At 38.4% G+C, this 27,936-nt stretch overlaps 2 protein-coding genes across 2 annotated transcripts in view; one reads left to right on the top strand and one right to left on the bottom strand.

Moving 5' to 3' along the window:
* Positions 1-66: 66 nt before the first annotated feature.
* LOC140922650 (5-aminolevulinate synthase-like) lies at positions 67-7,274 on the bottom strand. The gene is made up of 9 exons (XM_073372638.1): positions 7,045-7,274; positions 6,834-6,869; positions 5,143-5,268; positions 4,019-4,162; positions 3,559-3,802; positions 2,703-2,887; positions 1,697-1,947; positions 683-1,045; positions 67-533 (listed from the first exon to the last, which is right to left on the bottom strand). Exons 1-9 carry the CDS (start codon positions 7,196-7,198, stop codon positions 228-230), a joined length of 1,809 nt encoding a protein of 602 aa, XP_073228739.1. The 5' UTR covers positions 7,199-7,274; the 3' UTR covers positions 67-227.
* Positions 7,275-14,316: 7,042 nt separating this feature from the next.
* The window catches only part of LOC140922644 (striatin-interacting protein 1 homolog), a 33,501-nt gene continuing 19,881 nt past the window's right edge, over positions 14,317-27,936 (top strand). Inside the window, exons 1-9 of the mRNA XM_073372630.1 lie at positions 14,317-14,396; positions 14,466-14,538; positions 20,861-20,935; positions 22,316-22,447; positions 23,044-23,087; positions 23,196-23,272; positions 26,015-26,083; positions 26,549-26,655; positions 27,588-27,715. Of these exons, the coding sequence (XP_073228731.1) occupies positions 14,331-14,396; positions 14,466-14,538; positions 20,861-20,935; positions 22,316-22,447; positions 23,044-23,087; positions 23,196-23,272; positions 26,015-26,083; positions 26,549-26,655; positions 27,588-27,715 (771 nt within the window). The 5' untranslated portion in view covers positions 14,317-14,330. The remainder of the gene's footprint in view (positions 14,397-14,465; positions 14,539-20,860; positions 20,936-22,315; positions 22,448-23,043; positions 23,088-23,195; positions 23,273-26,014; positions 26,084-26,548; positions 26,656-27,587; positions 27,716-27,936) is intronic.

Below are 27,936 nucleotides of genomic sequence, written 5' to 3'. Positions count from 1 at the left end.
CTTCAAAGATTCCGCGTGTTAGAGTGCATGATAAACGTGAAAAATATCACAACAAAGAGAAGACACTTTTATAGGTGCGTAAGCGTGACTGATTATTCCAGTTTCAATTCCAGATTGAAATTACATTGTAACTTAAATTACTACAATTGACAATTCAGGCTTATTCCATTGTGTAGAATATGTGCTACACAACTCATTAAGCGGCTAGATTCGGAGTGCCAACAGCTCTAGGCGGCTCCCACTTGTGAAGCGTACTTGTCACAATCCAGCTCCTTGTAAGTGATGCAGCGATCCTGGCAATCGCACGCGGTGGTGCAAACAGGAGTAAGGAACTCCATGCCATTGTTTCGCCACACCTTGACCAAAGCATCAGTGAACTTATCCATCATCTCTTCATTGTGCTGGGGTGTTGGTGCAATGCGCAGTCTCTCCTTGCCTCGTTCCACTGTGGGGTAGTTAATGGACTGAACGTACATGCCATATTTGGAAAGCATCTCGTTGGAGATGGCCGTGCACTTGGCAGGATCGCCAACCTAAAAAAAGCACCCAAAGATTTTAAGTACATGTTGGCGTACCCTGGCTCCTGATGTCTGTTCTCGAAATCTCAAACTCCCGAGACGGATTTCGTCTTTTCTATTTCTATAACTGCCTGACTACAGACGTTAAGAAAAACAACACTTACATGCACAGGTATAATGTGGCTCGGAGCATACACCACAGGCAACCCAGCACTGACGAGCTTATTGCGCAGTGTGTGCACCACACTCTGATGTTGTCTGCGCAGCTCTCGTCCTTCGCCACTGGCCAGGATACCAACGGACGTTATGGCGGAATTCACGGTGACAGGGGGCAAGGAAGTGGTAAAGATGAACCCGGAACCATAGCTACGGATGTTGTCAACCAGCGCCTCAGTTCCGGCGATGTAACCACCGATGGCTCCATAGGCTTTGCCGAGGGTACCGCTGATAATATCCATCTTGTGCATGATATTGTCACGATCTCCGATACCCGCACCGCTGTGGCCATACAAACCCACTGCGTGGACCTTCAGATGAAACATGGTAGAAAAGTTTGAGCTTAAGTTACTGAGACCAGAGTAGGTTTAATATCAGTCTGAAGTATAGACTTCCATGTACTGTATATATCTCGTACAGGGTTGTGTGGGTTTTCGTGTCTCAGTAAAGCATAGATACTTTTTCAACAGTTTCACTCTAATACCTTGGGCACGCTTTCGCTTTACGCTATTTCCTCTCTTTTTTACAGGTAAAACTCGTCTTCGCATCAATTGAATTCCAAAAATAATGGTCCAGTTTTGATATTTAAGGCTATATTTATGTTTCATGTCGTCAGTTAAAACGGATGGCACGGATGGACGTAGATGGAAACTTCAAAAAGATGGGCCAACTTTTTCAAGTTTAATGCTACATGTAAGTGCTATGTCAGCACAAATCACTAAAAGAAATTATTGGAGTTAGTGCTCCCGATGAAATTTGTTTCCTGCCTTCTTCATAACTCCACAGGAATGACGTCAGCACAGAATTGACCTAAATCAGCATTACCCTCATTACATATCCTCTTTAATTAATCTAAGAAATACCCGCTTGCTGTTCTTCGTCTTGCAAGCTTTTACATTCATGAACAAAGCATTTGTTTCAACCAGGTTCGTCAGTATTTTTCTCAAAATGGAAGAACTCACCTCGTCAACAAATGTCAACGCCCCATACTTGTGCGCTACATCACAGAGCTCTTCCAATGGACACACATCACCTGTCATGGAATGAACAGTCTCGAAAGCAACAATCTTAGGCGCGTCAGGGTCTGCTTGTTCAAGCAGCTGTTCAAGGTGTTCTACATCATTGTGCCTGAAGATGAACTTCTTAGCACCACTGTTTCTAATGCCCTGGATCATTGATGCGTGGTTACCAGCATCGGAGAATATCAAACAGCCTGAGAAAATATATAAACAAAGAAGTGAATAAATAAAGAACACAATGAACCAAATAAATAAAATAAATAAGATAGGTTGCGGTGGTTTGTATAGATAATAAGATGTTTTATTATTATTATTTTTTTGAGCGAAATTTGGGGAAAAAAGGCGCGAAAGGATGTTTTTAAAGCTGAAAAATTGTGTCATCAGACTCATAAGTAAGAACCACCTTGTACAGCATAATAATCAGTACCTAGATGTATGCTGTACAAGCTGGTTCTAACTTTTGAGTCTGTGGATGAAATAATCAAGTGTGACCATTCAATTGAAAGCTACTGAGCAGTACTTTCCTGTGGTACTGTTTATTATGCTGTACAAGCTGGTTCTAACTTTTGAGTCTGTGGATGAAATGCTTAAGTGTGGCCATTCAAATGAAAGCTAATGCCGTACAAGGTGGTCCTAAATTTTGGGTCTGTGGATGAAATCCTGAAGTGTGACCATTCAAATGAAAGCTACTGAGCAGTACTTTCCCGCAGTACTGTTCATTATGCTGTACAAGGTGGTTCTAACTTTTAGGTCTGTTCATAAATCCTAAGTGTGACCAAATAATGGTCTGACACCATTCAACAAAACTCCTATGTACTACTACTACTATGCTGACATAACTTTTAATAGCAGGATAAAATTAGGCACTCTAAAATCCTGTTGTTTTGTACTCAATTCCAGGGACTACAGCTCTAGTCGCATTATTCCTACTAGGTGCGTTTTTGCATACCAGGTAACTGCCGTGCCAGTGTAAATAGAGTAGTGTCATTGGCAACATAACAAGATGTAAACAGCAGGGCTGCTTCCTTCTTGTGTATCTCAGCAAGCCTGGCCTCGAGGGATTCATGAAAGCTGCTTGTTCCAGAGATGTTCCTGGTGCCACCAGCACCCACTCCATGCTTCTCAATAGTTTCTCTGCAGGAGGATCAAAGTTATGTTTTTTTTTAATTACACTGGAACCAAAATACAGGAAAATACTTGGTACCAAATACAAATACTGCTGTAGATACTACCATTCCTAAACTAGTGGCAGTTGGTAAATTATTGTTATAGCTTAACTATGAAATTCTACACTTTAAGCGAAACTGGTGACGCAGCAAATTATTTCTTCATTTCACAGAGTGATCCTTCCATTTTTTAAAGATTGTTTTTGTTATTCAAAGGTACCAACCACTGCATCAAAAGTCGCCCATTTCTTCAAGAGCTAAAAAGCCTCTGGTTTTCACAAAAATATCAATAGGTGGCATAGAGCGAAATATTGCTATACTGTAACTGCTCAAACAATATCAATACACGTGTCGCAGAAGTTATAAGAGAAAGGAATCAATCTCTCAAAAATAAGACTACACTGTAGAACAACAGAGAGCATAGAAGTTGATACTAGAGCTTAAAATGCTTCATCTACACTGACAGGAGCTGTTTTAAGTACTACTATTAGTAGATATAGACAAGGCCACTCATTTTTATACAAATGGTGGCCCACAAGGTAACAAAAAAAATTCCAGAGCAGCACCCTCCCTCGCTCCCTCTCGGGGTCTGTCCTGCCACCAACTGTTAAGACTAAGTACATAACATGCCAATCTTACCTAGCAGTTTTCAAGACCTCTGGGTGTCGGCTCATTCCAAGATAGTCATTGCTGCACCATACTGTGATGTTCTTCCCTTGAGTGTTGTAACTGAAATCTTTGGCATGAGGAAATGTTTCTGCCAGACGATTCACCTTCTTAAAGATGCGATACGTGTCATCCTTCTTCTTTTTCTCAATTTCCCCCATGAAGAACTGATCATAATCAAAATGAGAATTGAAGGCTTCAAGGCTGGGAGCTAAACCTGTAAGACAAAAAAAATTGCTATGTCAGTATTGAGTATACATTACGTTTTTAAAAGGTAAACTTAGCACATCAATAAAGACAAAACAGCAATTTAGAATCTGTTTAGAAGTCTTAGAACCCTATAAATAAATCTCATAGTGGCCAGTTATGGTACTCAGAGATCACTTAGGCATCTAGCGATCCTGAATTATAAACTCCCATTTTAATACCTTACCTTGGGCACTTAAAGGCATAGTCACCATCTGACGCACACCAATGGTCTGAGGAAGCACACTTCCTACTTTCATAGCAGGGGTGGGGTGAATTTTTTGCAAAGCATCAACCACCAACTTGCCACTTGAAAATGGGCACTTGCCATCTGTTGGAAACACAAATCAAGTATGTGTTAACCTTCTTCAAGGCCAGTTTGGGGGTTATTGTTTTAGCTCTATTTTGTTATTTAAAAACTGTATTTTAACTTAACCATGACTTAAAAACTCCAGCTGCAGTACAAATCATAGAATATTCAACATAAGTAGTCTCTAGAATTATGTGATAACTCTTAATAGCTCTTGGATCTGCCATCAAGGATTTTAGTTGTGCCTCTATGTACAGCCATGACTGTGATGGAAACAAGAAATGCTCAGAAGCAAAGTTAATCAGTCAAAACAAAATTTAGTCTCCATGGAAAGATTTCAAGTCATGAATCAAACCAAAAATACTAATATTAATTTTTCCAATTATGTCCTCACTAGTAGCTTACATAGTAACATAACCATAAGCTGAAACATGAAATTAAATCCTTCTAAAACTGAATTAGAATCATATCAGTAACCATACAATAAATGATTTTATTATATAAACCACAATGAAATACCAGGTGAGCTTTTGCACAACAACTTGATATCTTCACATGTGAAAATAACATGTTATCTTCACATGTGAAAATATCACCGTTGCTATGGCTACGTAATAAATCGCCCCTTTCATACCAAAAAACTATTCAAGTGAAATGGTTTGGTATTTCATTGGTGTTTATATAATAAATAGAACATTACACGGCCACTTGGATATACGAAATTTCTCTTCAAGTGTTGAAAAAATATCTCACTCGTTCTCTGCGCTCACTTGTGAAATATTTTTCAACACTCGAAGAGAAATTTCATATCTCGGCGCGGCCATGTAATATCCTCTATCTCCTTATGCTCATGTTCAAACCCTAGTACACAGGTCGGCGGGGACCCAGAACAAAGATTTCAGCATTAATTATAATTAACTCACAAACAGACCTAACCATGGGTTTAGTTTCGTCGGTGGCAACGGCTATGAAAAAGATAAAGACGTTGATATTTTACAAACCTGCTGGCACAGAAGACTCCTTCTTAGGTGCACCTTCCCTGTAATCACATGCACAGCCAGCAAACTGATCAACTTTCACCTGAGCATCTTCAGTGGCTGAATTGAACATAAATGGACACTTTCCAGCTGTTAAGACAAAAGACGAACCACAGTTTAATTAGCCCTCCGAAATAGCTAATGGCTAAAGGTGGGGGAGGGGAAAAAGGGGAGGCAAAATTTATGAAACTTAAAAGAATATGGAAAGAACACAATAATGAGACTCAGTGACAAATGAAATTGATTCACAGAGAATCAGAAATGATCTGATCAATGTTCCTCGACCCACAATACCTAGACAACATTAGGTAACACAATAATTAAATGAGTTGGAATGATCTATCTCAGCCCAACAGTCACTGTAACCACAGGTTTAAATCAACAATATTGTTTATTGAGCAAGACTATTTCTGTAAAAGAAATACCCCACGTAAAAAATGGCCCAGTTTTTGTGTTTAGCATATGTTTTGTATAGACAGTGGTTTCTGAATCAGGGCCAACACATCAAGGAATCTAAACTGGCCCTTACGTTGGACTTGAGCATGTGCAACAATCCAACTCAGTGACCAATAGGAACATGCCTTTAACTTAATTATTTGGCCACAATTTATAAACAAAACCAACAGAGTGACATAGCAAAATCAGGAAGCTCCCAACATTAGAGGTGGGGGGGAGGGTAGAGGGAACTTATATCCCTATCCTGTCAGTATTTCCATCATAATGTCATTTATCGTCTTTTCATCTCGCCTTATATTGCTTTTTCATGGCCATGACACTTATCAGACTTTAAGCCTAATTAACAGGACCTCATTAAATGTAGGGCCATTGTTTTTGTTTTGTCGGCATTCATAACCAGTATCCTCAACCAACCAAGGTGACACTGATCTCAATGAATCTCAGTCATCAGTTTGTAACAGTGTATTAATTTCAACACTTCAGTGAAACAACAAAAAAAGAGATAAAGCTTTTTGGTCTCAAAGGCAATATCATAATTATCCGCTGAAGGAGATTTAAGCCAAAGGTTAACAAGTTGTTAGCAATGACTTAACAGAAAAAGACACTGTCACAAATAAATTGAATCTTAATGGCGTTGACGACAATAATATTGAAGTGAACAAAGGAAGAACTAAAACTTCTGCATAACAAAGAAATACGTCAATTGAGGTGAGTAAGAAATTCCGGTTTGGGGTGACAGTCTCACGAATGTTCAGAAAACGCTAAGGAAAAGAAATTTGAAAAAAAGCTCTGTTGATTTTTTCGAGGCTGTAGTTCGAGAGGGTACAATAATGAGGCGATCTAAAATTTTAAATTTTAAATCACACTCTGTTAATGTTTGACTGAAATGCTGAAGCAGGCATGTTCGCGAGCGGACTAACGCGGACACTCATGAGCGAGCCGAGAGATGTGTACTATTCAGGACAGTTGCTTGATTTGCCACTTTACAGGAATCAGTTTTCGCAGAGTTCAACCGCTTTTGGAACTTTTCGTTCTACTAAAGCAAAGGATTAAACTTAAGCTTAATTACGTAAAATGTAGTTAGGCTCTTTTGTTGAACTTATGTAAGCACAGGCTTTGCAACAATATAACTTTATGTTTACATGATCTTAATTTTCAATATTGTCAAACGTAATAGTAAGTCTATTTAGCATACATACCTTTGGCAGAAGTTGTTGCTCCATAGGTCTTCGCTCCTGTGTAAAAAAGGAGACAAAATCAGATGGTATTACTAGTAGGTTGGTGATCGGGACGATGTCAATTTCAAAGCTATTGGTCTAGATCCTTTACATCACGTTCATAACAACTTAACAAAGAACACTTCGATCAAGAAGGAAAGAACGCATTTATAAAAAGAATGATAGAGCTTACCTTCGTTTTTCATCGGGGTTTCGCTCTCCTTATGTAAGACTTCGGACATAACTGGGCATCGCTCGGCGTAAGAGACCAATACTGGTCCCCTCGCTTTGCGAACGAACGACGCAGGAACGCGGGCCAAAAACGGACATTTCTTCGCTAGTTCCATTCTAAAAACACCCTTCAAAACTTGTGAAATTCAATTGAAAGAGTTTAAGCGATTTCAGTGGCTAAAATAGTCTATTTCACGCCTGTTAGAGCCCTTTAAGATAACCAACCGACGGAATGACACTGCACTCACAAATCTGAATGAAATTTGCGAAAGCCGGCTGTTTTTAAATGACCTTGCGTACCATATAAGGCCACTACAACCAAATATGGACTTGGAATGTCACGCATGATTTGCTGAACGTCATTGGCGTGAGTCATCATTTGATCATGCAGCTGTGATCAAATTTCTTAAGTTTTCTTTTTCTAAATTTCCTTGTATTTTTTGTTCCCTCACAGCTGAATCGCGGATTTTTTCATATTTTGCATAGCACATACAAAGACATTTTACGATTCGACTGCTACGAAGTGTTTGTTTGTTTCCTGTGGTCTGTGTACTATTTTTGGGTCACTTTTTTTCCGCGTTGCAAAGTGTATCTCTCTATTTTCATCTACTTAATAACCCATGGGGACCCATGGGTGGAAAACTAGAATAATTCATGAATTGGAAAGACTCCGAAATCAATCACCGTGAAGTTTGTTTTGGAAACCCGAACTTTGGCTTTGAATTTCTTCTACGATTAATTTTTAACATTTTTGAAAAGCTAGATCAAAACATTACAAGATCACGGATGATTAAATACCCGAAGCACCAACTGGAAGGGCTGGGCGAAATTTCGAATTTCCTCCATAAATTTATTGATACGCCTTGCGATAAAACGCGTGCTTTGTTTTTAACTGACGGACCTGTCTTAGCGTATGGAAAATTACATGAAAATTAATAAGACATTTGTAAAGTTTATATCATACAGCCTTTGAAATGACCTCCACAGTTTTTGGTCTTCTTGAAGAAATTTATCACACCCCTCACAATAATTATAAGGTTTTTAACAGATATTGCTTCACCGGTTGTCTTTTTTACTACAGTGATTACGTTCTCAGCATATATAAACAGTCAGTACTTGAAACATATGCAAAGAAACGTGAAAAAGGCTGCGGTAAGCTGTGATAGGTTTTGCTGCTCAAAAACTCAGTAACAACGAAGTGAAACTGCCTTCTTTTGACTCTAACAGATGGTTCACCAAGTAGCTAGATGCATTAAAATCAGGAGCTCCTGTTGAAATCGAATAGAATATGCGACAAGAATAACAGGAGAGATCTATTTACACCAACCGTCTTCGACTGACAACTGAAAGCAACCTGAATAAATTTAGTTCGGAAAGTAAAATAAAGCTGAATACAGCCACCCTACAATTGACAGGGAAATGATTTGAAATTAAATGCATATCGGTCTTTATGTGATTTCAGCCTTCAAACGTGAGAGACAACCTTCTTAATTACAACAGTTGATACGAACTCGAATTTCTGACTTAAAACAAATACAATTTTCTTTCTATATGAATTTGACTTAAGTTTGTTTAGTTAACAATATAATCATGTGATTAGTATTTTTAAAAGCATATTTATTAATTTTCACGAGGACACACAGAATGCTGTGCAGTGATATTGAATTTGTGGAACGTCATGCAAGGAGATCACGTGATTTGCGACAAAATTCTGCATACGAGTTTGGTTTTGCCCAGGTTCGCGGGCAAAACAAAATTCATATCGCTGAAATCCAATTATTTTTCCCAAATTTCTCAGTCAACACGACTTAAGTTGAAAATTTTTTTATTATTACTATGGATACCGGTGTTGAAATTTCGTTTTTCTCTGTATATTGTAAATTTAAAGGAAGTAGGTCACAACGAAATTTTGTAAAGCCAGGAAAAAAGACTTTCTTTTTTATGCAGCTTGCTCGTTGCGTTAATATATGATAAAACTTCAAAAATGAAAGATGCACGGTCCGAACTCGAAAGATATATCTTTTAGTAAAGGAATGTGCAGTGCATGATAACAGCGGCCACATGTAAAACGCCGGTGTCAACAATATCGCTTCTGTTGTATGTCATGGATTTGATATTATATCTCACTCCACCCATTCGAGGGTACCGTATTTGAATTATTACGAAAGTTTACTAAGAAAGGAAAGACTAAATTTTTGATATGTAGTTTTAATTTACATTGAGTGGGTTTTCTGCTCGGGTGCTGTGTTCACTTCTTTGAATTCCAAAGCATTCAGTCGACAACCTTGATACCACGGTCGCCTAGCATGGCTGGCATGCACGGTACAAGATCAGTTCGAGGTTAAAATGATGCCTGAAGCATAGATCTGTTTCACAGCGACCGGCCAAATTCAGGGCCAATGGTTCACGGCGAAACGAAGCAAGCCGGTTTCTTCTGATATTAAGTCCGCGGGGTCGTATTTCTGACGTTTCAGCTGACGTTTCTTTCATGCCCATCCACTCTGTTCTCTTTTTCGTTTTACTGCTTTATAGTTTATTTTAAATATAAGTTGCTTTCATTACTTTATTTTAAATCAGTATTAACCATATGTGAGGTATATCAATAACTATACATAGAAATAATTTCCTGCAGGACTCAATATATCCCGAAATTACGTATCATGATGCCATGATGTTGCGTATCCGTCTACTTCCTGGTGGTTTTATCAGGATTCTGTTGTTCGAAAAAAGAACGAAGGCTTTAACTCTGACGTTCTTTTTCGTTACCATTTATAGGAGTTTTGACGCAGTCTGCTATGAAATTAAAGGAATGATTTTCGAACCCACTTCCTGTCTGCTTTATTGAACGATCATGTCTCGAGCTGGAATGGGGTTTCTAACTTTTGAGTCTGTGGACAAAATCCTGAAGTGACGGTGACTATAAAATGAAACCACTTTGGAATTACGCTCACATGGTCCTACTTCTTTTTATGCATTTTACAAGACGAAATTTAGAAATTTTGTTAAACTTGACTCTGGTCAACTTTGGCAGATAAAGATTTAAACTCAATTCCTGCCAGCCCCCTAACTTAAAACTATGACAACCCCTGCGTTCCAACCCCTTTGATGTAGCAAAATTTAACTTTCTAGGCCAAGCGATGCCATTTTATTGTAGACTCAGTAAACTCCGACCGCAGGCGGCTCGACTTGTAAGCATATCCCTCGAACATTTTATATCTTTACCGGTTCATAAGATGAGCATTTACGCAGGCCTATCGACATTCCGCCTTCAGTATATATAAAATATAACAGAAGAGGTTCCGATCAGTCCAACATGCAAAGAAATTTCTCACCCGCGCAGTTTTCTTGGTCTGACGGAGGAAACGAATAAGCATAGTAATAACTTTAAAATCTGAGGCTTAATGAATAAAGAGACCGAATCAGACTAGAAACCATGGCCAGTCATGGTTTTCAAGTCACTAGACTTGACCGACAATCCTATATCAGCCTTTCACAGTCTGTCTCAGGGATTTCTAGACTGGATTTGCGTTTCCTCTAGATGAAAAGTTAACTAAGTAATTAGGGATTCAGGGTAAGGAGGCAAGGAACATGTATGTCTCTATTAGACACAGCTTTGAATAAAACAGCAACTCGTGTCAGTAATTTGAAAAGTTCAGCCGTCGTGATCCGTGGCTGTGTTACTTCGCGAATTCTTCACAGTGTACCGAGACCCCATGTACAAACCAATGTGGGAACAACTTAAGCAATATTTCCTTCGTCACAAGAAGCCAGCTTAAAGAAATTGGTGTAGATATTTGATTGTTTGTTTGGTTTTTGTTTATATTGACGTAAAGACGGTTTAAAAATTTATATTCAATGGAATAAATTGTAAATGGGCTAATTAGCAGTATAAACCACAACAAGATATCACGCACTTCGAATGATCAGAAAAGCATCAAAATATCCGATTGATGTATCAAACTACCAAACAAGAAGCCTTTGATACTTTTTCCTTTCCTTTTCATTTTCTTTGTATTTCATGCTTTTATGAGGCTTAGTCGATACCTCAGAGCTCCTCAGCTTGAGTGGACTTAATTTGTAAGTCAATACTGGGCTAATAAAGTCTCGGTGATAACCGACATGGTAGACTTGTTCACGAAAGATAGTTTTAAAACTTTTGACGTCTTTCCATAACAAGCAAAGTCTAAAGATCTTGCTTTTTATGTAAACTTTATCAAAAAAGTCTTGGAAATAAAGCCAGCGTTGCATGGTCTTGACTCAGTAAAAGTGTGCAGACTTCTATTTGAGGGTTCTTTAAAATAAACAAACATCAAGAGCTTTAATGAGCTTTGTAAATATTGGCACAGCCGGCAAACGAACTCATCTATCAAACTAGAGTCTATACCTACACAAATTAGATATTACAGATAAAACTTAATCCCTTCATTCTGCAAACTCCGAAAGGTCTCCTTTTGTTGAGAACTTATTAGAAATGTTCTAGTCAAATCTTTGTAAACGGACATGCACCCCAAACAAACTCCTGGCACGGTGCATCGTCTTTCAGTATATGTGGTGTCTCACTGCTGGGGACGTGAATTTTCTTTCGATTATGCGCTTTTAATTATTTCTGCGAAAATAGCTTCCGCCAGGAGCCCATGACTAGTCAAGGCTCCTACTTTCACATACTTCTCCACCCAATAGTCAGTCTTTCGTACTTTATGCCACTTTTTTGTTAGTCTAAATCGAACATTTTAAGGTATTTAAAGCCAGTTCTCTTCATAAAACTGTCACTTAACTGGTAGAAAGTTTCCGATTGTTATACTTAATTTTAGAGTTCACTCCCAATACGGACACTAGTATACCACTACACGATGGTTTGTTTGCGATTATTGCCTCCATGCCTTGAACCAAACGTATTTGCAGTGTAATTTTGAAGACTCTCAGCAAGTTCAGTGTTCTGATTGGACATAGGTGAATGCATACAATACAATACCTTAATCAATAAACGGTGACCGATTATACCCCATGGTAACTTCGATTTGGAAATAAACTCTTACGCCTGCCAAAATAAAAAGACGTACGTAGGACCACGCCAATCCTTGGATATAGAGATTCCCGGCCGCAGGAGGGTTGTAATTGGCAATACAATATAGAACCCCGCGCGAGGATCGTGCAGTAGGTCTCTACCAGTAGATTTTTACTGTGGAATAAATTTGCATCTGAGTTTTTGAAGACACAAGGGGATCGTCATAAATGCCTTATTTTTACTACATTTCGCCGGCGTTAGACTGTTTACATAAAGATACACTTTGTTCGGCGGTAATCGCGGATTGAGGCAAGATACTTTCAAGAGTTATTTGATTTTCTATTGAGTGCTTTGTTTGTATATACGTGAATGAACGTCTTGTTTATAGAAAATATGCTAATTGATATAAATATATAGTTCTGACATTTTTTTGTTTTCTGGAAACATTATATAAAAATGTTATCCCTCTCCCTGAGTCAATGCACTGATCTACAAAAGGAGTTTTGATTGTTTCATTTGATCTTTGATTTGTTATCTCAGATTTTCCTGAAGTTTAGATTTTTAAAAGGAGTCTGAGATCATTTTTTTCGGAATAATTTCCACCTTATGATTTATTTGTTGAAATTTTTTTCATATATCTGATGTTTGACTTCAATCCGTTTTGACTTTATTTTTCCCTGATTTAAACAACGTCAATGTTTTGCCCTTTCCAGAACAATTACATTTTATTATGCGTTTCCAATTTTTGATATTTTCAGTCGCTAGATAGAAAACTCGATCCTAAAACTGGTTCTTTTTTGTTTCCAGGGTGATATTTTATTTCTTACCGAAATTTCTCCTTCCTAACTTTCATCTCCTATTTTTTGGAAGTAATTACATTCCATTTTCAAAAATATCCAGCTTGAAATCATCAGAAATAATCGTTTTTTTGCCTAGTTTCAATGTGGATTTGGTTTTCAAATTTATTTTTAGCAGGAAAAATTTGTAAAAATGCTATCTTTAAAGTACTAATCTTAAAATGTTTCAATTCAATATCTGATATCTATTTTAGAGATCATGTTTTCTTTAAGTTTAGATCTCTGAAAGGAGTCTCAAATAAAATTTTAATCTGAAAAATATTCCAGCTTATAATTATTTTGTTTAACTTTTGTCATTAACTTCAATCTTCTATTGGCTTTTCCCACTGGATTTAAAAAATTTCACCGTTTGCCTTATTTTTATTCTAGAATAATTGCATTTTATTATATGCATATTTCCAGCAAAATTAAACGTTTTCAGTCCTTGAATGGATGGAAATTCGATGTTAAACTGGTTCTCAACTGGTTCTCTAGTGTTTCTAGGGTGATATTTGATTTCTTACCGGAATTTTTCTTTTTAACTTTCACCTCCTACTTTTGGGAAGCAAAATTTCAGTTTCAAAAACATTTTGCATTATCGTCTAAGTTGCCTATTTCAAGCTTTGATTTGATTTGTAAAATTGAATGTCTGTTTTAGAAATAAATATTTTATTTTATTGAACGCAAGTCTTACTTTAAAAGTCGCAACAATTTGAAGACAAAAACGTTGAAATAAAAGTGTTATCTAAATTTAAAACCTCCCTAAAGCCCCCAGAAAATCCCATTTTGGTAAGTAAAACGATTTGAGAAGTTATCTACGGCTCAATTTAACGACACTTTGGAGAGATCAGAACATCGGCAAAAAAACATCATTATTTTGTAAAATAGTAACTCAAACTAGCAAAAAACCCTGAAGAACAAAACAATCACTCAAAAAGTGGACTGATTGCAAAATTGTTAAAGCCAGGGAAAAAAATTTAAAGAGGTGATTTCTGACATCAAGAGGACGCATTTACAACTGGCTGAATGGTAGACTTGCTACAAGTCGACCTCTCACAAGTTTTTAGGGAACGGTACAACCAACCGGGGAAAAATTTTTTCAATGCATGATTCTTAGATAGCCTAGCTGAAGACAGTCAGCTGAATGAATGGCTGACAAATTCTCCTTGGGCGCGATCCATTCAACCAAAATTCCAACCGGTCCGACCGGGAAAAGAGGACCACCTCAAAAGGTGGACCCGTTTTTTCGAAACTTTTGCGGTTGGACCGAACCGATCCACTGAGTTTTGGACCGAAATTTCCGGAAAGTTTGGTTGAATGGATCGCGCCCCTTGTTACCCAGTCCTCCCCTGACGGATCCTGGCTCCAGTTAGGCGTGGATGCTAAGCTCTGTTTGTAGTTTTCAAGATGGAGGGAAGTATTGATCGTAAACAGCTCCGAGATCTTATCCGAAGACAAAGAAGAGAATCGGAGGTAACCACATCCTAAAATGATAACTGTGGTTGATTCTCGTTGCATAAGATAAACATTCTTTCTTTATAGGGCCAGTTAGACGCCACTCCAGATGTAGAATTCACCTATAACGATGCGGACAAAAAATCTGCCGAGATTGCCGGTAAGAAACAACTTCATTACAGGCCAATCGTTTAACTTTACTGGTTGTTAAAGAGTTATGGAAGTCTTATTTGACACCGGATTAGCCGAAAGTCAAAAGAACGGGTTTTATAACATGTAGCTAATGTGCTGTCGTCGATCGCTAGATCTTAAATCATGACATTCGCTTTTCGGATTTAGTGTCATGATATTTAAGGGTCGGGGCAACCACAGAATGCATGGCTATTTTGTAAGGAGGTCGACAGAAGTGGCTCGGTTGTTCGTTAGTCATGGTTATGGCTCAGTCAATTCCAAGCGTGCCCATCCTCCACCTTCCCCGGACATTTGTCATTTTGTTGTGAAAAAGCCGCAAATACCCCACAGTGGGGCGGGTTGGTTTATAAAAAAAAAAAAAAAAACCGCGGTGGAGCTTTAAAAAAGTGTGCCAATGCCCCAACCTATTAAAGACAACACCAAAGTTACATTTTCCAGTAAATGAGCTGCAAGTGCCGTATTTTCAAGAAATCTGTAATAATCCTATCAAAATGCATTAACAACTATAACTCAATAGTAATAATACCTTTCTTATTTTCGAAGGTATTTTTCAATAGTGAATGATAGACAAACAACCAACCAACTTAACATGAGTATCTTCTCATCATGCAATAGAACCGTTCTGTCCAATTTTATTGTCACATTGACCACACAAAACATGAAGTTTATAAGCTACAGAATGTCTCAAACTGATCATGATGACGGGAAGCAGACAGATGCAGAAAATACTGTGACGTAGGGTGCTGATTGAGCGAAAACCACATATTTCATAATTTATTTTGAAATATTATTATATTAAAAAAGAAACGATTTTAACCACTCCTACAAATGCCCCACCCCTGGGCAAAGTTTTTTGACAAATTCCCCACAGCCAAGACCGACAAGATGACAAATGCCTGACAAATGCCCGGGAGGGGATGGGCACACTTGGAAGTGACTGAGTCATTAGTGTTAAAAGAACGAGAAAGCTAAATGTATAACTTCATTATACAGCAATGATGCAGAATATTATTGGTCTAACATTAAGGTACAGGTTTTAGAGAACAGGTGAGCAGGGATTTCGTTAAGAATTGCAGTAGCAGGAGAACAGTGTAAACTAACAGGAGAATATTTAGAAAAAGCGAAGCCCTTTCCCGGAAAGAGCTTCAAAACGAGCCGGGAAATGTTGCATTGTAAACCCTGCTGAGATGGCTTTTCCTATTGTCTGATAGCAAATGTCATTTCTTGTAGCTGCCGAACAAAAAGCACTGCATACCTCTAAATGGTTTCAAAACATTTTGTCTTTGAATTAACAGGCATATTGTTAAATTATGATCGACCTCTTACCCTGTTATGCACTCCTGGAGTTGTGACATGTGACTCTATCTTACTAAATACCAAACATACCAAAGAGTAAAAATAAAATTATTCTCAATATGCTTTAACTTCACTTCAATATTTTTAGGATGTTTTCAATAGTAAAAGCACAAGACTTGAGAAACTCTTCCCGCCTCTGTCAGCTTGCGCTAGACGGAACACATTTAAACAAATTCTCTCTCAGCGCAAAACTTTGTGTGTCCCGTTTATAGATGATTTGTCGAATATCAATAAATTTCTCTCTTTGTTTCCTCTACAGTTACAATTTATAATGTGCTGTTTTAGAAGTCACCGTTAAAATAGAAAAATCTCAAAAATTAAATTTGCATTTGCTTCATAGTAATTTGATACTCTGTCATTTACATATGGTAAACATCGCCAAATTCATTTCCATAGCAGTTCACCAAGAAATCATTCTGTTTATTCATAAAGGTACTTGATTCTTATCGCTTAAACTTTTCTTGTCGTAACTTTGCCACTATCAGTTGATCATCCTGTACTTTATCTTGGTTCACGTTTTGTTTCATTAGTATTCATTTGTTTAATAATTTTTCACAAAAAAATAAAAGAAGCATTGAGAATACTGTCAACTCTCGACTCTTCAGCAAACCGACAAATGTTTTACACATTCGCGGTTAGTTTTGTTGGGCTTAAAAGCTGCTATCATTTAAATAAGATCTTTTATGCATTATTGTTATTAATTTGGGAATGTAAAGCAACTGGCTAAGCGCTAAAATTACGCATTTCTGGGAATAATTTCTTTTTACAGTGGCATAACGTATCCATGTCTGATTCGTCTGAATAAAAAATAGCCATACTTCATTCAAATTTAACTGGAGAATTATGTGTAGTAGACAGAGAATTCTCTGATCTCCAATGCTTAATGAAACCCCTGGGTGAGGTACAAATTGTTAATTTAGTGGTCAAGCATCTGGGTGGCTTTTTAGCTCAGGATAGGTCCAGTTTATACAATGTACATCTTGCTTCACCTTATCCCAACTTAGAGCCATTTCCATGAAATATACCCCCCCCCCCCCCCCCCACCCTATGACCCCTTTAAATAAATTTTCTCAACAGTTACACAAAAAAATATAATATTTCTGGAGGTTGTAAGACTGAAGAGTAGACTTTCTAAGGGAAGAAGCAAAAAAAAAAACGAAAAAATAACTACTTACTCACTTACGAGGACAACAGGGACAACTAAGACAACGGGGACAACAGGCGCAACAGTGACAACAGTGACTGCAACTATGACAACAGGGATAATAGGGACAACAGTGACAACAGCAACAACAGTGACAACAGGGACAACAGAGACAACAGGGATAATAGGGACAACAGTGACAACAGTGACAACAGTGACAACAGTGACAACAGGGATAATAGGGACAACAGTGACAACAGCAACAACAGTGACAACAGTGACAACAGTGACAACAGGGATAATAGGGACAACAGTGACAACAGTGACAACAGGGACAACAGTGACAACAGCAACAACAGTGACAACAGTGACAACAGTGACAACAGGGATAATAGGGACAACAGTGACAACAGTGACAACAGTGACAACAGTGACAACAGTGACAACAGGGATAATAGGGACAACAGTGACAACAGCAACAACAGTGACAACAGTGACAACAGTGACAACAGGGATAATAGGGACAACAGTGACAACAGTGACAACAGTGACAACAGTGACAACAGTGACAACAGGGATAATAGGGACAACAGTGACAACAGCAACAACAGTGACAACAGTGACAACAGTGACAACAGGGATAATAGGGACAACAGTGACAACAGTGACAACAGGGACAACAGTGACAACAGCAACAACAGTGACAACAGTGACAACAGTGACAACAGGGATAATAGGGACAACAGTGACAACAGTGACAACAGTGACAACAGTGACAACAGTGACAACAGGGATAATAGGGACAACAGTGACAACAGCAACAACAGTGACAACAGTGACAACAGGGATAATAGGGACAACAGTGACAACAGTGACAACAGTGACAACAGGGATAATAGGGACAACAGTGACAACAGCGACAACAGTGACAACAGTGACAACAGGGATAATAGGGACAACAGTGACAACAGTGACAACAGTGACAACAGGGATAATAGGGACAACAGTGACAACAGTGACAACAGTGACAACAGCAACAACAGTGACAACAGCGACAACAGTGACAACAGTGTGACAACAGTGACAACAGTGACAAGAGTGACAACAGCGACAACAGTGTGACAACAGCGACAACAGTGACAACAGTGTCAACAGTGACAGCAGCAACAACAGTGACAACAGTGACAACAGTGACAACAGTGACAACAGCGACAACAGTGACAACAGCAACAACAGTGACAACAGCGACAACAGAGACAACAGTGACAACAGCAACAACAGTGACAACAGCAACAACAGTGACAACAGTGACAACAGCGACAACAGTGACAACAGCAACAACAGTGACAACAGTGACAACAGTGACAACAGTGACAACAGCAACAACAGTGACAACAGCGACAACAGAGACAGCAAGGACAACAGGTATCACATGGACAATAAGGACAACACTGATAACCTGGAAATCTTGGACAACCAGGACAACTGGGACAATAAAAATTACCAAGACATTTGGGTCAAGCGGGACAGCTTGAACAACTAGGAGAAATGGGACAATTGGGGCCACTAGGACAACTGTTGCCTGCGTGCAGACGTCTCCTATTTCCTTTGTTGCGCGCGGAAAAGGGACGTCTGTGAAACGCCGTCGCTAATCGTGTTCCAGCGTCCCGCTGGCAGGGAATTCTATTTCGCATAAATTGTGAAATAATATCCGGTTAGTAATAAGAGTTGACAGGCCAAACACAACATCATAAGCTCGTGATAATGCGAAACGTGACCTTGAGAGTCTGCTTGAACAGAGGTTTTTCTTCTTTTCTCTCTCGCACTACACAGTGCAGGTAGCAGTCTAAATTTTGACTGAGTAAATCTCGTTTTTGCCTCACCAAGTCTTACATTTAGAGGTCACGAAGCAGGCTTGTTACATGCACACTGAGTAATCATTTCCTGTGCTTTATGCTTCTGTGGGTGTTCCTGATAGGATTTGATTTCAGATGCAGTTCTGAAGTGTTTAAATTTTCTTTGACCTCTGTTTGTTACGGCTAAATAAAGATTTTAGTTTTTTTGGCTGGCTTTCTCCGAAATGCCTGCCTGGTGCGAAGTCCACGTCGCTTTTGTACGGTCTGCACACAATGGCACATTTTTTGATTTGTTTTGACTGGAAAACCCCGATTACATAAATCACTGCATACATTATTAGACCAGATTCAATAACAACCAATCAGCGTTAAGTAGAACAATGCGGACTGTGCGTCAGCCTATCACAGCATGTTCCCAAGATCTTGGGAACCCAGCGGGACGCTGGAACATGATTAGCGACGGCGTTACGCAGACATCCCTTTCCGCGTGCAACAAAGGAAATAGGAGACGTCTGCACGCAGGCAAGGACAACTGGGGCTACCAGGAAATCCAGGGTATCTGTGAGAACTGGGACGACCGAGACAACTGACAAAGCGAGACATCTGGAACCATCGTGACAACCAACAAACTGGGACAAGAGGGACAATCAGCAAAACTGGATCAACTAAGGCAACCGGGACAACCTGGGCTGAGTTGTTCAAAGCTGGGTTAAGATAACCCCGGGTTAGTCCGAGATTTGAATTCAGATTTGAAAGCTTAAAAAGCATTTCAGTTTTAATTCTTTTTTGTCTACAAGTTGATGATTGGAAGCTCTAAAAATAACAGGGAAAATTATCCGAGGAAATGCTTTAAAACACAAGAACAAGAAACCCGGGTTAAATTTAACCCCAGGTTAAGCGCTAACCGGCCTTCAAACAGTTGGGCCCAGGATAACTGCGACAACGTGGACAGCCAGGAGAATCAGGACAACTGGACAACTTGGAAGTCTAGGATAACTGGGTTGACGGGGACGACCGGAACCACTGCGACTACCAGGAGAACTGGAACTTTCAATATGATTGGCTTTTTGACTCATATGGCAATTTTTCTGAGGGGATATCTGTTCATCGATATATTTTTTTAGGAGTGTTTAGGGAAAAAGAGGATTTTTCTGAAGGTTAGGAAAATTTTATAGTCCTTTGTGAACTGAAGGGGAGGTGTGTAGTAAATTGAATGGCCCTCCATTGTAGTTGGGTTTGACACAAGCATAACTGAAGCACAACGTTAAAACTGATGTCACGCGAGAGTGGAATGTAGTGTTAAGTCAGCTGTAAATGAAGCAACAAATATTTCTGAAAAAATATTTCAGGAATTTATGGATTTAGTTTGACACGGGATAAGCCCAATGTTTGAACCACTGCTGAGTTGTCTACTTAGCACTACAGACCTTCTTGAATTGAATTGCTCTGCCAAACCAAATTGTATTGTATTGGATAGGGTGTTTACCAGTAAGACAGCGAAGAGACTTCCATGTTCTCAAACTTGTTTACAGGGCTTTAGAAATGTCAAGGTGCCAGACTTTGGAGGTTGGTTTGAAGTTTTGGCTGGACCAACACTCGTGGTTTTAAATATGATTATTAATTGTTAAACAATAATATTCTGACATATACAAATGAGTTAGATAACCTTAGCTTCTCAGATAAGGACAAAAATCCTTGAGCTCCATCTCACAGAAGTTTTACAGCGATAGCCGTTGTTTTGTACATTTTTATTTTATCCATTTTTGAGAGAAATTGTTACATTCCCTGATAACTAATGGTAAGAAGAGAAAAAAAACAGTTATATTATTATAAGAATAATAGAAGATGGAAATATCATAAAAAAAATATATTATTAAGTTTGGGTAATATTTTTGTTTGCATTAATGCTCTATATGTTAATGATTCTTTTCCAGAGCTGTACAGCTACACTGAAGAAAGTGAATTTAAGTTTAATCGAGAAGCGTTTGAGAAAACTCTGTTTTCACAAGGTAAGGTTATGTTGGGAAAGGGTGTATTGTTTTTAGTGCCCTGAAGGCAATGATAAAGAATGTTGAATGGTTAGATCCAGGACTTGTTAAGACTCCTACACTCCTGTCTAAAAAATCAACACTTTGTAGGAAAGACACAATTTTCTTGGCAAATGGTTAAACATTAATGGTTCAACATTGTTGAACAAAATGGTTGAACAAGCTGAATACATTGTAGATATGTAGCGGTAACTCATCCCTTTGTTTATGTTAATTTTGTAAATGTTTTAACCCTTTAAGCCCCAATATCTACATACAAATTCTCCAAACTGGTCTCTATACATTTCCATAAAGAATAAGTTGAGAGAATTTGACAAAAACTCAAAGCATTTTCTCGTAGTTGATCATTTCATTAATTCTCCTGACTTATTCTCTTGATTGTGTAGTGATATTGTTTTGAGAAAATTGATCTTATTGATCTCTTTTGGGATTTAAATTGTTAAAGTGTTTGGGTCTTGCATAGTCTGCTTCACAGCCGTTTTTGGTGTTGTCACGCAACGCTCCTCCCCACCAGGGGAGGAGCGTTGCGTGACGACAGTAAAAACGGCTGTGTAGCAGACTAGGTCTTGCATGTCTCTCATCCATGGTACAAGCAACATTCTTGGAAAGCTGCACCTGTGCAGTAGTAATATTATGATGGGAATATGTTAATTGTGAAATTGAAATGACAGGAAAGTTATTTTTCAGCCTAAGCAGGCCAGTCTTTATGGAAAGAATGATGCTTTGTTACAAATAGTTATGGTGAATTCTGGGACTCATCTCATGAAGAACTGTGACTCCCAGTGCAGAACCAATGAGTCCCAGTTAAAAAAAAAAGAGTCTTAAATTGAAAATACTTGGGTCTTTAAGTAGCCACCAGAGAGTTAATCAAAACTCAAAAGCAAAACTCTTTCTTAAAGTTTACTGAAACTAAAATTTGCAAATGTAGTCCTTCTGTTTAAATCACAAAGAAGATTAAAATAAATGTAGTAGCTCTCCTAACCCTAAAAGCCAATTGGTTTGATACGCTAACCGTAAAACAATGGGAAATAATAATAAGCAATGAGATGTTATTGTTTTTTGTGACCAATGAGGAAACACCTTACGAGCAGCTCCTACATTATTGAAGTAAATGGTCATTGTTAACAGACCATAAGTTATTTTGCATCTTTGGTGATTTCTTATGCGTCAGGTAGGCAGGATGCAGAGGTAACAAAATCACTGCTGTTCATCCTGAGTACAGCTCTCAACTCACAGTCTCAGGCCATAGTTAATAGAATACCCCAGGTTACGTATTTTTTAACATGTCTGAACCTCCCACCTAGTAAATAACTTGTATACTGTATAAATATTTTCACTCAGGTTATGAAAAATGGATCACAATGAAGAAAAACGAGAAGAAGAAGTTTTTGTTTCTCATTATGGAGAAATGTGAAGCAGTTGACCCTGATGTTAGACTTAAAGCAGCAAGAGTATTACTTTATCTCGTACAAGGTACATTAGTAATTATTTAAAGTTTACATATCATCAATTTATCAACTTACAGATGTACTATAATTATTAATAAGCCTTCTGCACTCAAGTCCAATCTAGGAAAAGGTGTTAGCTAGCACTTTTTAGCATAGTCTGCGTTGAAGACATCATGTCATGGTCATAAAATGAATATGGCAGAAAATACATGTCATCATGGTCAATGTCATAGTAAAGTAATATAACATAGCAAAAAGGACTGAAACTTCTATGCTCATTGAAGTCTACCAAGAATCGTTTCCCTCACTTTTCAATTTTACAAAATGCTGTTACAGTTAATAACAGTGAAAAAATAAAAAAAGGTTTCACTACGTCATGACCCTTTTTTTCTTGCTGTTAGGGTTAAAAATAAAAGACAAAATTAGAGCTGGCCTGAAGCTGAATGAAGGTCTAGAAAAAGTTTTGGAAATACAGAAAAAGCCTACTATATAGAAAAGGACAGCTAACTAATTGGAAAGGAAGAATTTTAAAGAGAAGCCTGATCTTCTGACAGATCTAGTCCCATTAGATTTAAATCACCCTCATATTCGAGGTAAATAATAACTTTTTTGTCTGCTTAGGAAATTTTGGTGAAGTTAGCGATGAGGAAGAACAGAGAGAATGGGTAATTAAATTTATAATGCTGAGTTTGAAATATGATTACTGAAAAACGTCTATTTGATGAAAAATCAGAATTCATCACCTTGTAAATGTTTTGTTGTTTAATTTGCAGTCTCAGTTGAATGTCTTCTTCCTTTACAAAAATGGTATAATGCCTCTCCTTATTCAGCTTCTGAATGTAGAAATCGAGTAAGTGATAGAGATTTATTATCGTTTATTACTATTATTATTATTATTATTATTATTATTATTATTTTTCTACGTGAAAATAATCAAGACTGGCATGCAAGTTTGGGTTCGAAGAAGAAAACGCATTTGGTTTGATCACATTCATTTAAGTTCATCTACAGTACACACTTGGAATCTTTGAAGCTAGACAACACTATTAAGGAACATGATTTAGTTTAAGGTGGTGGATAGAGAAAACTGGACTAAAATGACCTCAGGTGAAGTCAAAACATACGCCCTTGGGTATTTACGTTGGACGGTGTGGTCAGTTACTAAGGCAGGGTGCAAAGAAAGGGAGTTTAACAGCTTCCCATTCGGGCAAGCTGTAGCTAGCATGTACTAGCCTAAAAGTCTTTTCAACTAGCACGAGAAACAATTTTTGATTAGTGGGTTCGAGTACAGTTGTTCTTTTGTGATTTGAATTCCCCGCGAAACGTCACTTGCACATCTGGCAACTTAAGAACAGAACTCGCTAGCCCGATAGCAAAATCCACCAGCCCTGGGCTATTGGGCACTACTTTCTTTGCACGCTATTAGGGCCACGTGCAAAAATTCAGGTGATTTGGACGGAGTAACAACAACAACAAGAACTGCTGCACTGACAGCAGTAGTAGTGAAAAGCGAAAAAAGCCCCAAAAGTCTTTAATTTTGGGCTGTTTATGCCGCCAGCCCCTTCGTTGTTCCTATCATGCAGTTGCAAGATCTGTGAAGCGGAGAGTAGCCAGCGTGGCTGACCGAGCAGTTGAAGCGCTGGGGCCCATATTTCAAGGCCAGCCCTGATCACTTTTTTGATTTTCTCTCGGTGGTCCCGAGTTCAAATCCTCGGCCATGCTTTTAAACTAGGCAACTGGCTCGCCTCCTATCAGTTGGGATTTTCAACCATGTTATGTTCCTTTTGAATTATTTCGTTCCCCATAAGGGTAGAGGATAATTTCCTATTTATATTTAACAAATAGATTCCATGTTCTTGTTCACTGATATGGAGTCTTTAAGATCCGATGACGGCGACATGCAACGTGAGCATCAAAAAAGCAAATAGGTCTAATTAGCAAAACAACTTTGCACGTGCATCACGCTTTTTTGTACATTTCTTTGCCGTCACTGCACGACTACCACGTGAAAATGCCTAGTTTCACGTTTTATGGAGGACGTAAACAAGCAAGGACGAAATTTTCCGGAATTTTCTTTCTCTTTCCAAACTTGGATAAGCTCTTGGATAAGACTCGATGCGAATCCTCCTAGAATTCAACTCCAGGAGAGTTCGCATACATTTGGCAAAGTAAGCGAGCTGGAATAATCGCGATGAAGTTTGAAAAACCCCCAAATAACCCTTTTCCTCTCCTGCCGTCACCGTCCTCCAAGCATCTTTAACCGCGTCCCAAATAGATCACAGATGACGCCAAAATGTGGTAAAAACAAACAAGTGCTACTTAGCAGACCCACGGCAACATGGAACTAATCTATTCGTTTTATATGTTAAACAGAAAAGAAAAAGCGACATACTTGCCTCGTACCGCTTGACTGTTCGAGGATTTGTGCCAGTTTAGGCAATTTCCAAGTGATAAAGGCTGCTTTTCGTATCTGCTTCTTTTTTCTTCTTTATCTTACTTGTATACACTTTCTACGAAGCTCTCCAACGACTGCTCTTGCTCAAAGCAGAATATCTGCGAGAACATTTTCAAAACTCTGAGTTTCTTGAGCGATGCCACACGATGTCAATGTTTTGAAGATTTCTTCCACTTTAGGCATTTTCAAGTCGTCAATAACTCTTTACGAGTCGGTTTTGCCGTTTTCTTCCTTGTGAACAGTGCGTACTAAACTTTTTTTCGTGCCCTTTGCTTGCTTAATTGGAAATAATCTCGCAAACATTTTTAAACCACGCGCCACATTGGGCAAAACAAAGACAACAAGTTTCCCGTGACGTCATCCATGAGTTGTTCGACCAATCATAGCGCGCGTAATTTTCACCACATTATATAATGGCGAAGATAAGGGCGACGTCACATTCAGAGAGAACAAGATGAAAAATGATCACTTGACCAATTTGGTGGGGAGATACAAGCACTGGTTTGCTCTGTTGACTCCATACAAATCCTTCTAAAATTGGCTTGATCGTGACGTTTACGCTCCAGTCCTTATTTAGAAGGATTTATATGGCGTCATCGGAGCATAGCACTGCTTAAATCTCCTCACCAATTTGCACCAACAAGCTGGTGTTTAGAAAGTGGACATTTTTCATCCTGTTCTTTTTTAGACTGTTTACCATTTACAAAAGTTTCCGGAAAATCCGGTTGTAATGTAAAGGGAACGGGACTTTTTGGGTCGTTCCAGCAGAAAATTTCCGGGAGCAACGGAACATCTGAAAAGGTAGTCCTGATGTTTGTTTGTTTGTTTTTTTCATTTCTTCAGAGCCATCTTTGATACCAGTTTCAGGCCTTTCGGTAAATGGAAGTGATTTGTACAAATGGTAAATGCGATTCCGGGACGAAATTCAGTTACCAGTCCAGAATTTTATGTACCATTTGCCCAAACTGTGGATCAACCAGTTGGCCATGTAAATGGTAGACAACCTGAATATACCAACCTATCCTATAATTTAACCAAGTTTGCTTCTGTGACGTCATTACCTCTCTATTGCATGTATTTATGGTTAATAGTGGTTTATACAGGTATTTAAGATGGTCTAATTCTTTTCCTTTCCAGGAATTCTCATGCAGCTTTATCAGCTTTGCAGAAACCGACAGTGTCCACGGCGGACAGTGTAACACTCAGGTATAAGGGGGAATATTTTACATGACTCATTTTTTAAATATTTACTTGGTAAGCTTTGCCTACCTAGCATATGAAATTATACACAATGACTTGCTAAAGCTAAAATGTTTCTGAAGAATATAGTTTTTTTTTCAACCATAGCCCAGTTTTGTAAAAGAATACTCAGATTAGATTAGATTAGATTGGATTAGATTGAGGGTTTTCTGAATCCGAGCATGACTACATTTGAAGTACTTATTAATAGTGCGCAAAAGACTCGTTGCCCAATGATTTCACCAACACCAAAAAACACCAATTTTGCTGGACTTGTCTTTCCCTTAGACTAAACTGTGTTGGATACTTTTCATGTTATATTGCCCTTCTTTATCACAACAACAGCATTGGCAACTGCTTTCTTTATGTCAGTCAGCAGTTGAATGGTTAGTCTGTATTAATGTTATATTTCTCCATCTCTTCTTGAACAAGAGTATACCTGAATATTATCTACACGATGGTCGAGACCATGCGTTACGCTGACCCAGGTGACTGCGAGGAAATGGCTCAAGCTCAAGAGGCTTTCTTTACTGAGTTAAGTAAGTATTTGTCTTTGTCACGTTCTTTGTCTGAGAACCAGGAGTGGTCTAAGCCACACAAAAAGTCAAAGATTCAGTTTTTTAATTACGTAAAAACAAATAGCACTGTACAAAAGTACTGCTAAAGAGGTCTTATTTGAATGGTCACACCTTAGGGGTTTATCCACGGATTCCCCAGAAAAAGGTACAACTGCTTTGTAAACCGTAATAAACGTTACCACAGGAACGTACTGCTTAGTGGCTTTCATTTGAATGGTCACACTAAAAGCTTTCATCCACAGACTCGAAAGTTAGAACCACCTTGTACAGCATAATAAAAAGGACCAGAGGAAGGAACTTCTCAATAGCTTTCATTCATCGGAATGGTCACACTTCCAAGATTTCATTGTAAGACTCAAAAATTAACAACACCTTGCACAGCGTGATGAACAATATCACAGGAGAGTACTGCTCAGTGGCTTTCATTTGAATGGTCACACGTTAGGATTTGATCCACAGACTCATAAGTTAGATCCACCTTGTACAGCATAATAAACAGTACTACAGGAAAGTACTGCTCTGTAGCTGAATGGTCACACTTGATTGTTTCATCCACAGACTCAAAAGTTAGAACCAGCTTGTACCGCATACAACAAGGTACTGTTTATTATGTTGTACAAGGTGGTTCAAACTTATGAGTATGCAAATGAAATCCTAAAGTGTCGCCATTCAAGTGAAAGCTACTGAACAGTTTAGGATTTCAAGTTCACATATTCATAAGTTGGAACTACCTTGTAGAGCATTATAAACAGTACCACAGTAAAATAATATATGTACAGTAGATTCATTTGAATGGTAACATCATCGGATTTTATCGCTAGACTTAAAAGTTTTAATCACATTTAACAACGGTTTAGTCACGCCCTAATGTAAGTTGTTTCTTAACATGTTAGCTCAGCCAATGGGAGGCGATGAACTTTTGCCAATCCTCTTGCTGGAAATGGTGCTGAAATTTTGCGCTGGTAACTGTCCACATTTTCCAATCAAAAAAATTCTTCTGCTGCTCTGGAAAACAATTTTGGTAGGTCAAATAATAATCGCAGTGCAGTAATATGTGTTTACAGAGAATATAAATACTCCCAACCCTTTGGTAAGACAATTAGATAAAGTCAGAGGGACAATGAACGGTTTCACTTGTTTCATCGCTTAGTGAGCTCTCTCCACGATGTAGATGTGGGTACTATATTATCCATTCGCCACTGCACATAGAAAACGATGAATAAATTGTATTCTCAGGATATA

Source organism: Porites lutea, chromosome 13 (assembly GCF_958299795.1).
Source record: "Porites lutea chromosome 13, jaPorLute2.1, whole genome shotgun sequence".
NCBI classification, from domain to species: Eukaryota; Metazoa; Cnidaria; class Anthozoa; order Scleractinia; family Poritidae; genus Porites; species Porites lutea.
The sequence above is the reverse complement of the archived record's forward strand: the minus strand, read 5'-3'. Positions and strand labels throughout refer to the sequence as shown.

Coding starts and splice junctions, on each gene's coding strand:
- LOC140922650 (XM_073372638.1), bottom strand. CDS start 7,198: ATGGAACTAGCGAAGAAATGTCCGTTTTTGGCCCGCGTTCCTGCGTCG. Junction 5,269..6,833: donor AGCAACAACTTCTGCCAAAG/GTATGTATGCTA, acceptor TTGTCTTAACAG/CTGGAAAGTGTCCATTTATG. Junction 4,163..5,142: donor GGAGTCTTCTGTGCCAGCAG/GTTTGTAAAATA, acceptor TGTTTCCAACAG/ATGGCAAGTGCCCATTTTCA.